The sequence below is a fragment of the Juglans microcarpa x Juglans regia genome, chromosome 1D (genome assembly GCF_004785595.1).
Source record: "Juglans microcarpa x Juglans regia isolate MS1-56 chromosome 1D, Jm3101_v1.0, whole genome shotgun sequence".
NCBI lineage: Eukaryota > Viridiplantae > Streptophyta > Magnoliopsida > Fagales > Juglandaceae > Juglans > Juglans microcarpa x Juglans regia.
In genome coordinates this window covers 39,192,141-39,207,029 of record NC_054594.1, presented here as the reverse complement: position 1 = coordinate 39,207,029, position 14,889 = coordinate 39,192,141, and the positions used below count along the sequence as shown (strand labels likewise).

At 36.2% G+C, this 14,889-nt stretch overlaps 1 protein-coding gene and 1 non-coding gene across 3 annotated transcripts; both read left to right on the top strand.

Moving 5' to 3' along the window:
* Positions 1-3,520: 3,520 nt before the first annotated feature.
* LOC121254146 (mitochondrial proton/calcium exchanger protein) lies at positions 3,521-14,646 on the top strand. 2 transcript variants are annotated; one of them, XM_041154193.1, is made up of 16 exons: positions 3,521-3,841; positions 5,122-5,783; positions 5,879-6,191; positions 7,092-7,238; positions 7,322-7,410; positions 7,543-7,650; positions 8,472-8,598; positions 9,031-9,095; positions 9,181-9,355; positions 9,790-9,984; positions 10,099-10,146; positions 10,753-10,899; positions 11,015-11,097; positions 12,139-12,254; positions 14,251-14,334; positions 14,431-14,646. In XM_041154193.1, exons 2-15 carry the CDS (start codon positions 5,191-5,193, stop codon positions 14,331-14,333), a joined length of 2,289 nt encoding a protein of 762 aa, XP_041010127.1. In that variant the 5' UTR covers positions 3,521-3,841; positions 5,122-5,190; the 3' UTR covers position 14,334; positions 14,431-14,646. The 2 variants fall into 2 exon arrangements, with proteins under 2 accessions (XP_041010127.1, XP_041010062.1); XM_041154128.1 differs by having other exon boundaries at positions 3,521-4,605; positions 14,251-14,646.
* LOC121243542 lies at positions 4,554-4,686 on the top strand. The gene has a single exon (XR_005936175.1). It is a non-coding gene; the product is annotated as a small nucleolar RNA snoR111 (small nucleolar RNA).
* Positions 14,647-14,889: the final 243 nt, after the last annotated feature.

Sequence of the window (14,889 nt, the reverse complement as noted above, 5' to 3'; positions counted from 1 at the left end):
TATTTTTTTAATGTGAATTTCAAATTTATCTATTTCTTTTTTTAAAAAAATAAGGGTTTCGGATTGAACCTCTAAATTAAGTTAGGGGTTTCGGATTGAACCTCTAAATTAGGGGTTTCGGATCAGAAACCCCTAAATTGTGTTAGCTTTGCACTATGCCTTGTTTTTTCATGTGGTGTATTAATATGATTTTCTTATGTCTTGTGTTGATTGATTGTATAATTTTTTATTGTGTTGTGGAATCAGGAATGTCTTCTCAAAGGGATTTCACTGATAGCTCTCCTACCCCTACCAGTACCCCTGCCTTAGAACCTAAACCTACTCCAACCCCTGGGAGTGGAAATACACCTTGCCCCGCCCCCAAGCCCACACAAAGCAAGAAAATTGTTTCCTTAGTTTGGTCTCATTTTACCAAACTAGAGGGTGGTGGCCCCAATAACCCCCAAGCTAAATGTAATTATTGTGGGAAAATATATGGATGTCACTATAGGAAACATGGTACATCCCAGTTAAAGGTCCATTTAGAGAAACAATGCAAGAAGAGTCTAATATTAAGATCCTTACTGGAAAAGAGTCAATCTAGACTAGAAATTGGACTGAAAAAAATAGCGGATGGGAGTAGTGGGGGTCTAACGTTGAAGGGGTTTACAAAGTATAATGCTGATGAGTGTAGAAGGAAGTTAGCTCGTATGGTTATCATAGACGAGCTACATTTTCAGTTTGTGGATGAGAGAGGGTTATAAGAATTTGTCCAAGAATGGAACCTAGATTTACGCTTCCTTCTCGCCACACTATGACAAAGGATATTAAAAAGATGTACTGGAAAGATAAAGATGTTTTGAGGGGCCAATTGGCGGGATTGGTAGTTTGCCTCACTATCGATACTTGGACTTCTATCCAAAATTTTAATTATATGTCTTTGACTGTCTATTTCATTGATTCTGATTGGATTCTTCATAAAAAGATTATTAAGTTTTGTCAAATAACTGATCACAAGGGTGAGACGATTGGGATGGCCTTAGAGGCCTCAATAAAGGAGTGAGGGTTGACACGAGTTTTGACAGTTTCGGTTGACAATGCCTCGTCTAATGATGTCGCCTTGAGGTATCTGAAGACTTATCTTAGAAAGGCAAATAAGACATTCTTGGATGGTGAAAATTTGCATGTTAGATATTATGCACATATATTGAATCTAATTGTGACTGTGGGGGTTAAAAGATGTTGATAACTCGGTTGCACGAGTTAGACTGACTGTGAAATTTGCGAGGTATTCTCCTTCTAGATTTGAGAAATTCAAGATTGCCTCGAAGACTGTGGGCATAACATCAAAGAATGGTCTTTGTACTGATGTTCCTACCAGATGGAACTCAACCTTCTTGATGTTGGAGGCGGCCCAAGAATATAAGGCAGCTTTTCAATTATTGGGTGATGAAGACATTCAATATGTCAAATACTTTGATGAGCACGGGGGTTTAAGAATGCCTAATGATGATGATTGGGAGGTAGTTGCTATATTTGTTGATTTTCTCGGGTTTTTTTTTACGATGTCACGTTGAAGTTATTTGCTTCTTTGCACCCTACATCTCATGAATTTTGTCAACAAATATATAGGGTGAAAGAAGAATTAGACGACATGTGTAGGGGTTCCAATCTAAGGATGAGGGGGATGACATTGACTATGAGGGTCAAATATGACAAGTATTAGGGAGATTTGACTAAACTAAATATTTTGTTATATGTGGCTACTATTCTTGATCCCCGTCTAAAAATTTCAGGCATGTTATATGGTTTGGGACTTGCGTATGATCAGGCATGGATTGATCTTATTAGTGAGATGGCCCGAGATTCCCTTTATAGATTTTATGATGAGTTTAATGCAATTAAGAATGGTACTACATCTACTACACCTGCACCTACCCTAACACCTTCTCCAGACACCGGGGCAACAAAGAAGTGTAGTTGGCATGGACTAAGATCCTCGCACATAATCTCACACTAGTCCATCAATCTACGGAGGTGGTTTCAGAGTTAGACAATTATTTGTCAACGGATCTTATTCAAGAAGATGATGATTTTGACATATTAGGATGGTGGAAGGCAGCATCAAAGAAATATCTCATCATTTCTGAGATTACCCGTTGTATGTTGGCCATCCCTATTAGCATCGTTGCCTCAGAGTCTGCCTTTAGTACCGGAGGGCGCATATTATATCCTTTCCGTAGTTCATTGTCTCCTACAACTGTGGAGGCATTGATATGCACACAAAGTTGGACAATGGGAAATGATATGTATGTTCTGGATGTTTTCGATTTTAAAGAGACCGACGAAGAGGGTGGTGATCAGTCTGGATCTGGACCATCTAGTAATTATTGTTTTTATTTTATTATTTTGATTTATTTATATTCATTTCAATTTCATCAGTATTAATTTTAGTATTGATTGTTGTAGCAACACATGAGACGACTCAGACGATGTCTACCTCCACTACAATATGAATATGTGTTCAAGCATCAAAAGAGTCAAAAGCTACCCATCCGGCCGCCCCAAATGTCACAGTCAAAGACCCAAACAGCTCGCCTCTTTTTTTGTATTATTAATTTCTTAAAATATTGAAATTTGAATCAGATGTATATATTATGTATTTACTTTGTAATTTTGTAATGTTGATACAATGTCCATTGGACACTTTTTTCTTTGTAATTTTGTAATTGTTAGACTTTCCATTTTATTTTTATAATAATTTAGTTATTATTATTATTTATTAGTTTATTAGGTAGTAGACTTATAGTCTATAGTAATAGTAATACTTCATTAGAGTCTTAATTATATAAAATTGTGTATATATATTATTTTTATTCATGTAATTTTTTTTTCTTTTTTAAACTTTTTTTTTTAAAAAAAATAAAATGTCTATTTTTATGGACCTAAAATGGCCCAGAAGCTGTTTCTTGGCCATTTTAGGCATGGCCCAGAAACCGCTACTAGGCCGGTGCGGGGGGGGCGGACGGAGGACCCCCTCCACCCGCCCCCTACGGGGCGGGTATCACCCCTAGCGAAAACAAATGAGTCAGGCCTAGTTTGGATACAAGAAGTGTTTTATCTCATCTTATCATTATAACTTTCTCAAATTTCTACATAAAATATAATAAACAATTCAATTTTTTCAAATCACAAAATAATAATAGTATTAAAAAATAATATTTTAATAATATTTTATTCGAGTTTTATTTTAACACATCTTATCTCAATTTTATTATCTAAATGACACCTAAATATTTTAGACTTTAGAATCGACTCCAAATAATTTTGGATCAAAATTTAATAAAATAACTCTAATATTTGGTTCAGATTTTGTGAACTCTCGTGATATAACTGAGTGATGCACAGTTAATTTAAGAAGATAACTGAGCACAGTTAGACATGCGAACGAAACAATGAATTAAATAATATAGACAGAGTTTAATTTATTGTTTTTTAATGGACACACAATTCAGGCCTATAAGAGGAAAGAAGAAAGTCCATCTTTCTTGCAGATCAAGAATTTACGTTCATGAAGGACAGGTGGCAGAATCTGAGAAGCGAGTTCTCCTGGAGCGAATATTTCCCAAACATTCCCGTTAAGGGGGCCTACTATAAATAAGATCACCCATACGACGTCGTGTAAGCTATCCTCCGAAGAAGCGAATGGAACTTCTCTGACTACCTACTACTAGCTTCATAACCCTCTCTAAAACCTTCCTCATTTCCTGCCTGCTTAGACCTTCTCTCTGTCGCCCCCCGCCCTCCCTCTCTAAGAGCCGTTCATTTCTTCGACCTCCGGTTTTGATTTTTCTCAAACAATGTAAGTGTATGCGCCGTCATTTTCGTCACAATTCTGAACCGAACTCTCCGTTTGAAGATTGCAAGATTTTTTTTTTTTTTTCCTGAAAAGTGATTTACGATTCGATTTCTCTAGTTATAGGTTCATAGACCTTTTGAGTTTTATGAGAACCAATTTTATTCAACTTAATGCGAGTCTTGTTCTTGTGACTCTTGTCGATGTGTTTTACGTAACAAGTTTCTTGCATATGATAAAGATTTTGATCTTCGATTTCGGGAGCTGATGTTGTTGTATTGAATTTCTTTTTATTATTAAGTGTCTAATACTTATGTTTTCGTCGCCTAATTCTGAAAATTTGAGGTTGATAATTAGATATCTGGAGTTCCTTTTAGTTTTTTCCCCGATCAAATTCCCTCTAAAATTATATTATTAGTTTTATCATCGCTTGGAAGTATTTATTTGAGTTTCGCTCTTTTTGTTGTATTTCAATCCAAGGAAAAAACGATTACAAGTTTTAACAATTTTATTAATATCGTGTAGACTGGTTACCGTTTCATATTTTAATATTTAATTTTCATAATGAATTGCATTTTCGCGCTTCCTATCTTCTCTACAGCCGATTGAAATGTAAGGGCTAGGTTTTCCTCTGGGCGTTTGGTATTACTTAAACTCGTCTGATAATCGCTCATATTTGGGATTTTGTTGTTTTCAAATCAAAGCCTCTGTTCGGGGTAAGAGAAAAAGGGAGACAGTTCTGTGTCTCCTGGGTTGAGAAGAACATTGAGGTAAAGCAAAAAATCAATGGCCAAGATATCCTTTCAGTCATATCTCTTTATATTCGTGATTCGATTGTTGTTCGTCCACATTTGTAACTTTCATTGTTTCTTACCTATCAAAATAAATACTAGACGTAATCTTTCTTTTACTTCTCCTCCTTGTGTCAATACAGTTTTATCAATATACATATATATATATATATATATATATTCTCGTTCTGTTTGTAACTACAAAAATTTTAGAATGCATAAAGTGTACAAATGAACCCGTAATAATTCGCATAACAAATGTCACTTTCTATGTGTCATAGCAAACAGATTGATGATCTTAAACCTGGTATTCTTGTCAGTGATCTTATATAGGTTTTTTTACATGATTCAATCTGATGAAGAAATATGTTATATTAGGTTTTATTGCAGCGCATTGATTTTTTCTTATGAAGATGCTGTGTTAATGTCATTCTGTTTGCCTTTTGTTTTTACATCGTGGTCTTGATTTGTAATTTTGTGAACGTGACTATATAGCTGCTTACCTTGGTGGTTTATTGAGAAGTGTGAATGAGTTTCTGTTGGTGAAGATAGAGGAGTTGGATAATGGCTTCCAGAGCAATATTGAGAAGGAAGAGGTTCATTTCTGATTATGTGAATGCCTCCACTTGCTCAATTCAAAGTTTCCCATGTATCAGTCACAGGCATACTATGCATAATTTCGATTCACGGAGTTCTTGGTCTGGTGACCCTGCTACTTATTTTAGTTGTGTGAAGGATAGGGATAAAGTTTCGGTGGCAAGAGAGGGATTATTAAGCTTGTCGGTTCTTGGAAAACTTAGGCATAGCTGTTATAGAAATACAATTTCAGGTTTTGGGAATGGAAGGTCTGAATACGTTTCTCTAATGGACATGGGATTGATGCCACAGTCAATTCGAAATGCTTCAACAGCTGCAGCCAAACAGCCCGAAAGGGGCAGTGATGATGAGGAAAATGAAGAAATGGTTGCTAAAAACAGAAAGGAAGCATCTCCAGAGGAATGTGATCAAGCTGTCGAAGGTTTGAGTAGTGCAAAAGCCAAAGCGAAGGCCAAACAGTTGCAAGAGCCTCAGAGGGTCGCTAAATCAGGTTTGCATAGAGTCTGGGCCACATTTTTGGGGATTGGTCCTGCTTTGCAAGCTGTAGCTTCTATGAGCAGGTTAGACTCCTCCAAATGACGGATTTATATTCCGAGGAAAAACATAACAGAATCTTACATGTGATGCTTGTTTGGTTTGCTAATACTTCCTGCAGGGCAGACTGGGCCAAGAAACTTGTTTTCTGGAAAGATGAATTTATATCAACATTGCAACATTATTGGTTGGGTACTAAGCTACTCTGGGTTGACATGAGGATCAGTTCAAGATTGCTGTTAAAACTTGCTGGTGGAAAGAATCTCTCTAGAAGGGAGAGACAACAACTAACACGAACCACAGCAGATATTTTTAGGCTAGTTCCTTTTGCAGTTTTTATCATTGTTCCATTCATGGAACTTCTATTGCCAGTATTTCTGAAATTATTTCCCAACATGTTGCCATCAACTTTTCAAGATAAGATGAAGGAGCAGGTACTGGTTGCAATGGGTGTTGCTAGAATTCTATCTTCTTTTTCACTTAATAATTTGAATGATGTTATAAATTTCACCTCTATTTTTTTTCTTGCTGTTGTCATGATGTTCCTGTCTGGAATGTCTCTCCTGGAACTAAAGTAATGGTTGGGTTTGGTTATGAAGTAGAACATTTTCATTCCCAGGTCATCAACACCTTAGTACCTGGAGGATGTACCCTTCTAGATTAAACCTTTCGCTCGGGGAGATGTTGCTTTTAGACAGGAGCCTTCGCTAACTCTGGTAAAGGTCTTGTGGTGATTTTTAGTGGAAAGATGGATATGCTATAATTTTTTTTATGACTATGACCCCATTGCAGCAGAATTGAGCAACTAATCATGGAATAAAGCTAGAAAGTCAGTCTTTAAATGATGAGTATAACAGTCCTGACCATGATTGCTGCATAATATAAAGCCTCTAGATGAATGATGGGTATTACATTGCTGACCATAATTTTGAGCCATTTCTTGTGGGAAGGAAGAAAAAAATGTATTTCCCATAACCGTGGGACTTGGTGTTGTTTGGATCATTTTCCTACCTGGGCTTAATGGTTCCTTGTGTCTATTTCTGCTTCCTAGCTAGGTGTTTTCTCTTGTATACACCCAGTGTACTTGGTTACGCCTATTAATAAGTTTTTACTCATAAAAAAGAAGTGACAATCTCTCTCTCTCTCTCTCTCTCTCTCTCTCATGCAGTCTGTTTTTTTTTTTTTTTTGTAAAGTAGTCTGTTTCTCAGTTTTTGCAGTCAGTTTCTTGCAATATATCCTCTCTTAAGTTCTTCTTTTACTCATAAAAAAAAGGTTCTTGCGATATATCCTCAAAGCTGAACTCTTGGCTTAACCTCAATGGCTCAATATGTAGGAAGCATTGAAAAGGAGGCTAAATGCAAGAATGGAATACGCCAAGTTCCTTCAGGACACTGCGAAAGAAATGGCAAAGGAAGTTCAGAACTCACGGAGTGGAGAAATTAGAAAAACAGCAGAAGATCTTGATGAGTTTCTGAACAGGGTTAGGATTTCAGTTTCATGGTCCTCCATGGTTTTCCTCTTTTCTTTCTTTGTTTAACATGTATGCCTTTTATTCATATGCAGGTTAGAAGGGGCACCCTTGTTTCTAATGAAGAAATTTTGGGCTTCGCTAAGTTGTTTAATGATGAACTTACTCTAGATAATATCAGCAGGTTGTCATCATGATTGCTGGGATACATGAAGAATTTTTCTTCTGCACTTTTTCAGTGATATCAAATACCATTAGGCTGCCACCTGGATTGCAATCATAATTTCTCTGCTTATGCCTCTTTTGCTGCTATCAGGCCTCGGTTACTTAGTATGTGCAAATACATGGGAATCGACACAAAATTATTCAAATTTAGTTTTACGGATGCACACTTACGTTACATGCTCCGGAAAAGACTCCAGCGGTGAGATACATGCTTTGACATCATTAGCAATTTTTTATTTTTTACTTTCGCAATGATTTCATCATTTCTTTATGAAACACGAGTGTAGGAGTATTGTGCTGCCTATCTGAAAGTTATATAGTAGGTTCTCAGTTGTTTCGTGGTCAGCTTTTAAGTGGTTTGGAATTTTACATGGCAACTTTTGATGCAAGTCAATGGAATAAACGGTTCTGAGCATGTGAGATACAATTTTGTTTGGTTGATTTTGACGTCAGATTACTTAGAGAGTGGCTAATGTCATTGATCGGGAGTTCACAAACTCACCCTTTACCTCTGGTAAATTATAGAGATACTTGAAGTCGGTCACTTTCCACTGGCAACGAAGACTCTTTTCTACTCTAAATTTTTTACTTTCTAAAGTTTTTGCAATGTGAAGTTGTCACTTTGTGTGCTAAAGGTATCTCATATATGTATAATGTGTGTTGATAATGTTTTCGAGATGGTCATCATTTTTTTCTTTGGCATTATTGTTAAGTATTTTTCATGATTTCCCTACCCCCCAGGGGAAAGGCCTTCAAAATCCTTTTCCAGAGTATATTCATAGTTGTTACCTCGTTTTCATTCTGTCTTCGCACGATTTATATCTGAATCATCGGTAAAACTGTAAAAATTTATATTCTGATCTCTTAATATTAATATTCTGATTGGTACTGATACTTATCACAAGAATCTTCAACCTTATGTGCCAAATATTGTACTTAAAATACTAAATACAAGAGTGAATTGGTTACTTATATATATATATATATATATAAAAAAATATAACAGTGAAATGATTATAGGATTAAGGCTGATGATAGATTGATTCAAGCGGAGGGTGTGGAGTCCCTTTCAGAAGCTGAACTTCGTGAGGATTGTAGGGAGCGAGGCATGCTTGGAGATCTTTCTGTGGAAGAAATGCGTCAACAGGTTTTTCCCCTTTAAAACATGCGTAATTATTTCATCCCTGTCTCAACGTAAGTGGCTGAAGCATTGTATGGGGTTTGCAAACTTGAGTGTGAATTATGTTTGCACCATTGGGCATCAGCTATAAGTTGTTGTGCCAAATGGAACCGACTCACTGAAAAAATTCAAGCTGCATCCACCCTCCCACCATCTAATTTTTGCACTGAAAGAAAAGAAGGTTTTTGGAAAAGAAGGGGGAGTTGGTATGTTAAAAAATGGCTAAGTTGCTTAAAGCAAACTAATGTGATAGCTATACGTGATCCCTCAGATTTATTGTCAATCATCCAAAGAAGATAGTACCTCTTACTTTTTTTTCATTAAATCAAAATAAAAAAGAAAAAAAATAAAATGTCATTTCATTAATTATGTAGTTTGAACTGCGAACTTCTCATGCAGCTTCGTGATTGGTTGGATTTGTCCCTCAATCATTCTCTGCCATCGTCTCTTTTGATCCTTTCCAGGTACTTAAATGCCCCATGAGTCTTCCCACTCAACTTTTTGCATGTTTGACTCTATGGCCTCTTTATCCAGTTGATGTATATGTAGGGCTTTTGTTGTGTCCGGGAAATTGAGACTAGAGGAAGCTCTCCAAGCTACAATTTCTTCTCTGCCAGATGAGGTTACAGATACTGTTGGTGTTACAGCTTTGCCATATGAAGATTCTGTGTCAGGATGGAGAAGGAAACTGGAATACCTTGAGATGCAGGAAGAACTAATCAAGGTTGTTATTCGCTAATGTTTTTCAACACATTCTTGCCTAATTCACAGGCCAATTTGCTACTCTGGGAACTTGACTATTGAAATGCTTATTACTACTAGTTCTATCACGAGGAGAATGCTGTAATGATTAAAATGTCTCTTTTTATTTGATTTTTTTAAATTAGTTAGTTTTTTTTTTTTTTTTTTTTTTTTTGTTGGCTGGTTTTAAAGGTTATAATAAGTAAATGGATACTTAAGAATGAATGAGAAAATGGTAATTTAAGTGTCAGTACTGTGCGTGGGATCTGAATCTTGTAGCAAATGAAGTTTAAGCTTTAAATCTAAAGGCTGCCCTGTACATTGCAAGACTTTATTCTCTTGGCTGCCTAAGCAATTTGTTGAGCTTCAAGTACTTATATTTAATTACTCAATTTTTTTTTTCAAATTAAATTGTAGGAGGAGGAAGAGAAAGAGGAAGAAGAGCAAGCCAGAATGAAGGAATCTAAAGCCAGTCAAGGGGATCTGGCGCTGAAAGAGATGCTCAATCCTATAGCTAGAGAAGCACAAGAACAAGCCAGAGAAAGAGCACTTGAAAAACAAGAATACCTTTGTGAACTTAGTCGTGCATTGGCTGTTTTAGCTTCTGCATCTGTAAGGACCAGATATTTCATTAAAAGCTTTGAATTATTAAGATAGTTTTGGTTAGTTTTATCTTCTTAACAACTTCTTGTACTCTTGTCTAAAGTGTAAATTCTTTTTCTGCAGTCAGTTAGTAGAGAACGTGAAGAGTTTCTGAGACTTGTAAATAAGGAGGTAGTCCTTTGTTCCCCTTTATGTACTTTGATTGTGAATCTTGATCAAGATTTGGTAAACACTTTTCAGCACTTGTATTGTATGCTGGCTTCGAAGCTTGATTCCTGGTCATTATTAAGGATTTTTCTGAGTAGCATAAGACTGCAAGTAAAATCATCAGATGAATTGCATAGGGGAGAATAAACCAGTATGAGAAAAGCTTATTTCATCCACAGGAAACACCCATACTTTCATATCTCTTGATTTTAGTCTTTTTGTTTAATGCTGTTCAATCCTTTCTTTATACTGTATACTATGTTTTCTTGTAAGATTTGTAACTATCTTCCTAATTGATTTATATGCTCATAAAAAAGAGCCACTTTATATTTGCTTCTAAGTAATATTATGTTCTTCTTTGGTTTGTTCCAAGGGTGCATAAGAAGCTGTTACTGATGGGATTATTTGGTCTTTTCTGTTACTGACAACCAGAATGATTCATCAGCTGATGTTCCTAATTAGGCAATCCTATTATGTATTTTTGGCTTTATATCAGTGTTTGCCGATGATCATGTATGAGGGAATAGTTATTTATGTTTTTGCTCACTGCGATTGCCTTGATGCTTCCAGATAGAACTTTATAATAGCATGGTAGAAAAAGAGGGTACCGGTGGTGAAAAAGGTGCTTTGAATGCATATAGAGCTGCCCGAGAGGAAAGCGAAAATGCTGCTGAAGTGACTGAAGGTAATGAGGTTTCATCAGCACTCATTGACAGGGTAAGAATTTGCAATCCTGAGTTTGATTTTTTATCTTGTTTGTCTGTACCTAGCATGAGCATTATTGGTAGGTGCAACATGATACCAACTCGTGTCTCTTGTTTGAATACTTCAGGTTGATGCCATGCTCCAAAATCTTGAAAAGGAAATTGATGATGTGGATGCCAAGATCGGTGATCGTTGGCGAGTACTTGACAGGTTTGTAATTGTTTATGGGTCTTGCTTTCTCTTATCATTCTTTTCGATGAGCAAGATCATGATGAATCTTATGTGGTACTTGGCAAATTTGTTCTTTTATATAGTTTCAGCAGTAAGGTCGATTAACTCCTAATGGTTTATAGTTAGAGGTTGAAATAACATTTTTGATTTTTTGGATGGTCTAGTTACTGATGACCACAATTTGTGTTCCAGAGGTAAGTTACTTATTATGGATTGGAGAGTAACTGAATGCTTCAGTCTCAGAGAATATATAAATTAAAATAAATACAGGAGAATGAGGTGATGTTTTGCTTAGAATCAGCGGCATTTCATGATTCTGCAAAGAGCTTTTACAATGAACTAATATTCCGACATCCCAAAAGCAAAACTTGATCGCAAACTTTTGGATACAGCCTCGTGAAAATCTAGGGACCAGCATGTGGGTCCTATCAATGCAAAAGCTATGACATTGTTCTTGCTACCTTTGTAACTTTGACCTCCTGTCTATGGTTGTTCACCTACATGCATATACTTGGTACTGGTGAAAAGCTGAAGCAACTCAAAGCATGCGTTGTTATATTTTTAACTAATGATTTGGCAGCCGGAAGTATATATGCTTAATTTTCTTTATCGGTGACATATATGTTCAATTTTTTTTTGTTAGTGTTGTCATGATTGTGCACTCTTTAAGTATTTTATTTATTGATAACCATATTTAGAAATGTATCTATTTTTAGTAGAGAGAGAATATTTAGCAATGCATGAAGACCTCCTTTAATTGGGAAGCAAGATACTCTATGTAGCTATTGAAATTTGACTTGATTGGATTGAAGCATCAGTTAGTCATGGTAGCTTTTCATTATTTTGTACAACAAATCATGGCATTTCCTTTTTGTTTATTAGTTATAATTGGATTCTAAACACTTGGAAAGACTCACTCCACAGTATAGTAACATCGTAATATGTCAAATCAAGAACTCTTTTGTAATGTTTAATGCTAACTATATGTGGTAAAATATCACTGTTGCTGTATGTGTGCAGAGATTATGATGGAAAAGTTACTCCGGAGGAGGTTGCATCTGCTGCTATGTACTTGAAGGATACACTGGGAAAGGATGGTGTCCAAGAACTCATCAGCAATCTCTCCAAAGACATTGGTCAGTTTCTTTTATTCTTTCTCTTGATAGTTATGTTATAATGATGTGTGTACTTTATTTTTGAAGAATATCAAATGTTTTCTGTGCGCTTTCATTGGTGATAACTTCTTCTCTTTTTTAATCTCATTTTTCATTTTTTGCTGGAAGCATCTTCGAAGGACCCAAATACGCTTACTTCATTGTAGCAATAGAGTTGCGAGAAGCATGAGTCCTTTTCTCCATCATGATATTGTGTACAATTTTTGACATTTGTGTTCTTTTCTCTTTTACTGGCCAACAGTTTCGAAGGCCACTCACGGATGCATTTCCAAATAATAAAGTTTTGGTCTTACAATGCTTTTTTTTTTTTTTTTTTGTAAGTAATAATTTTATTCAAGGAAATAGGCATAAGCCCAAGTATACAGGACGTATACAAAGGAAACACCTACAACTTCCAAAAACAAAAAGAAACTGACACCAGAAAATTAAAACAGATGCAGAAAATTATCCGCCATTACAAAAGCTTTAGCCCAAGAACTCAATGTACTCAAGAAAAAATCCCTAAGATCTCCCAAAGAGCGTTCTTGATCTTTGAAGCATCTCCCATTTCTTCAAGCTAAATGCACCACATAAGACAAGGAGGAATCATCTTCCAGACTCTCGCCGCCTTCTTGTAGCCCTTCAAACCCTTCCACCCTACCAATAAATCCACCACTTCTCTAGGCATTACCCAATGTAATCCTGTCCAACTCAAAACCTCATTCCACAAGAATCTTGTCACTTCACAGTGAAGAAAAAGGTGATTTACAAATTCTCCATCCCTTTTACACATGACACACCCATCAACAATAAACATACCTCTCCTTCTAAGATTATCAGTAGTCAATACTTTGCCCAAAGAAGCCACCCAACAGAAAAAAGCAACCTTAGAGGGAACTTTCACTTGCCATATACTTTTCCAAGGAAAAACACAACTACTTTGGCTTGACAAAATTCTGCAATAAGTAGAAACTGAAAGCTTAGCATTTCCAGCAGGAATCCACACCATGCTCTCTTTCTAGCACCAACTTTGAGCTGTAGAGTTTAACCCGCAGAGCCTTAACTTCATCCACTTCCCAATCATTAACGCCCTTTTAAAAATGATATTCCATTCAACCTTGTTGTTACTACTACAGTAAGAATCATAAATAGTTGCATTATGATCCCTAGCAATTCTGAAAAAGGTAGGAAATTCCAGCTTAAGAGCAGTATCCCCACATCACAAATCATGCCAAAAGAGAATCCTCTTTCCATCTCCCACCGTCAATCTGAAATTATTGGATAAGGAATCCCATCCTTTTCTAATAAATTTCTACAAACTAACCCCGTAAGCTCCACTAGCTGCTTTAGTACACCAACCTCCCCTCAAACTTCCATATTTCACTTCTATCACATTTTTCCAAAGGGCTTTACTCTCCAATTGAAATCTCCAAAGCCATTTCCCAAGTAAAGCTCTATTAAAAACCCTTAAATCTTTAATCCCCAAACCACCACGATCCAATGGTTGACAAACCTTCTTCCAACTAATCAAATGAAACTTTTTTTCCTCACCTTTGCCTCCCCGTAAGAAGTTTCGAAATAAACTCCCAATTCTCTTTTCAACCCTTGCCGGAAGAGGAAAAAGAGAAAGGAAATAGGTGGGCAGGTTGGACAAAGTACTCTTTATAAGAGTTAGTCTTCTCCCCTTAGACAAGTAGATCCTCTTCCAACAAGCTAACCTCCTTTCAATTTTTTCAATCACCTCATCCCATATGCTAACAGTTTTAAAAGAGGCTCCCAAAGGAAGCCCAAGATACCTCAAAGGCAAAGAAGAAATTCTGCACCCCAATAAGTTAGCCAAGTCTGAATACTTATCAAAAAAGAAAAAAAAGTTAGCCGAGTCTAATAATGCTGTCATTATTTATTAAAGCTTATATAGTCAATTAAGGGGGCATTAATTAATGAAGTAACTGGATCATTGTCGACTTCAATTCAACAGATGGAAAGATTCTTGTAGAAGACATCGTCAAGCTGGGTAGCAGGGCAGAGGATGCAAATACAGGTGAAGATGGCCGTGTGTAGAGGGTAATATTCCAGCTGTGCCCTTCCTATTCGTAGTTCTTTATAGATGCTGTCCAGTAAGCTCTAAAATGGTTGTTGAGCAATTTCGTCTTGCATCTGGTTTCGATGGTTAATCTTCCTGAAGGAACATACATGCTTGCTAGTGCAGTAAAATTAAAAGCTAACAAAAAATAAAATAAAAAATACGATGCATGTATTGCAGGGCACCGTAACACCATTTTTGTACCAGGCAATTGCATGAGATGAGAGCAATATTTGCCCGTCTACTAAATCTATGTGTTATGTTGAAATAATGTTTATGATGTTGAACTGAGGAAGCTTCAGAAGTTTAAAAACAATGAGAACTGTTACATATATAAAGAGATTACATAAAAGTAAATTCACAAACTGACATAGTTTCATGTGATGCGTTAGATCTACTTTACATTAAAAGTAACTTTACAATCTGACGTACTGCATCAAGTCATGTCAGTTTGTAGATTTAATTTTGTATAATCATTTTGTGGCTAAAGTATTTCTCTAAAAATATTGTCTGAATCAAATTTGGAATTGACAC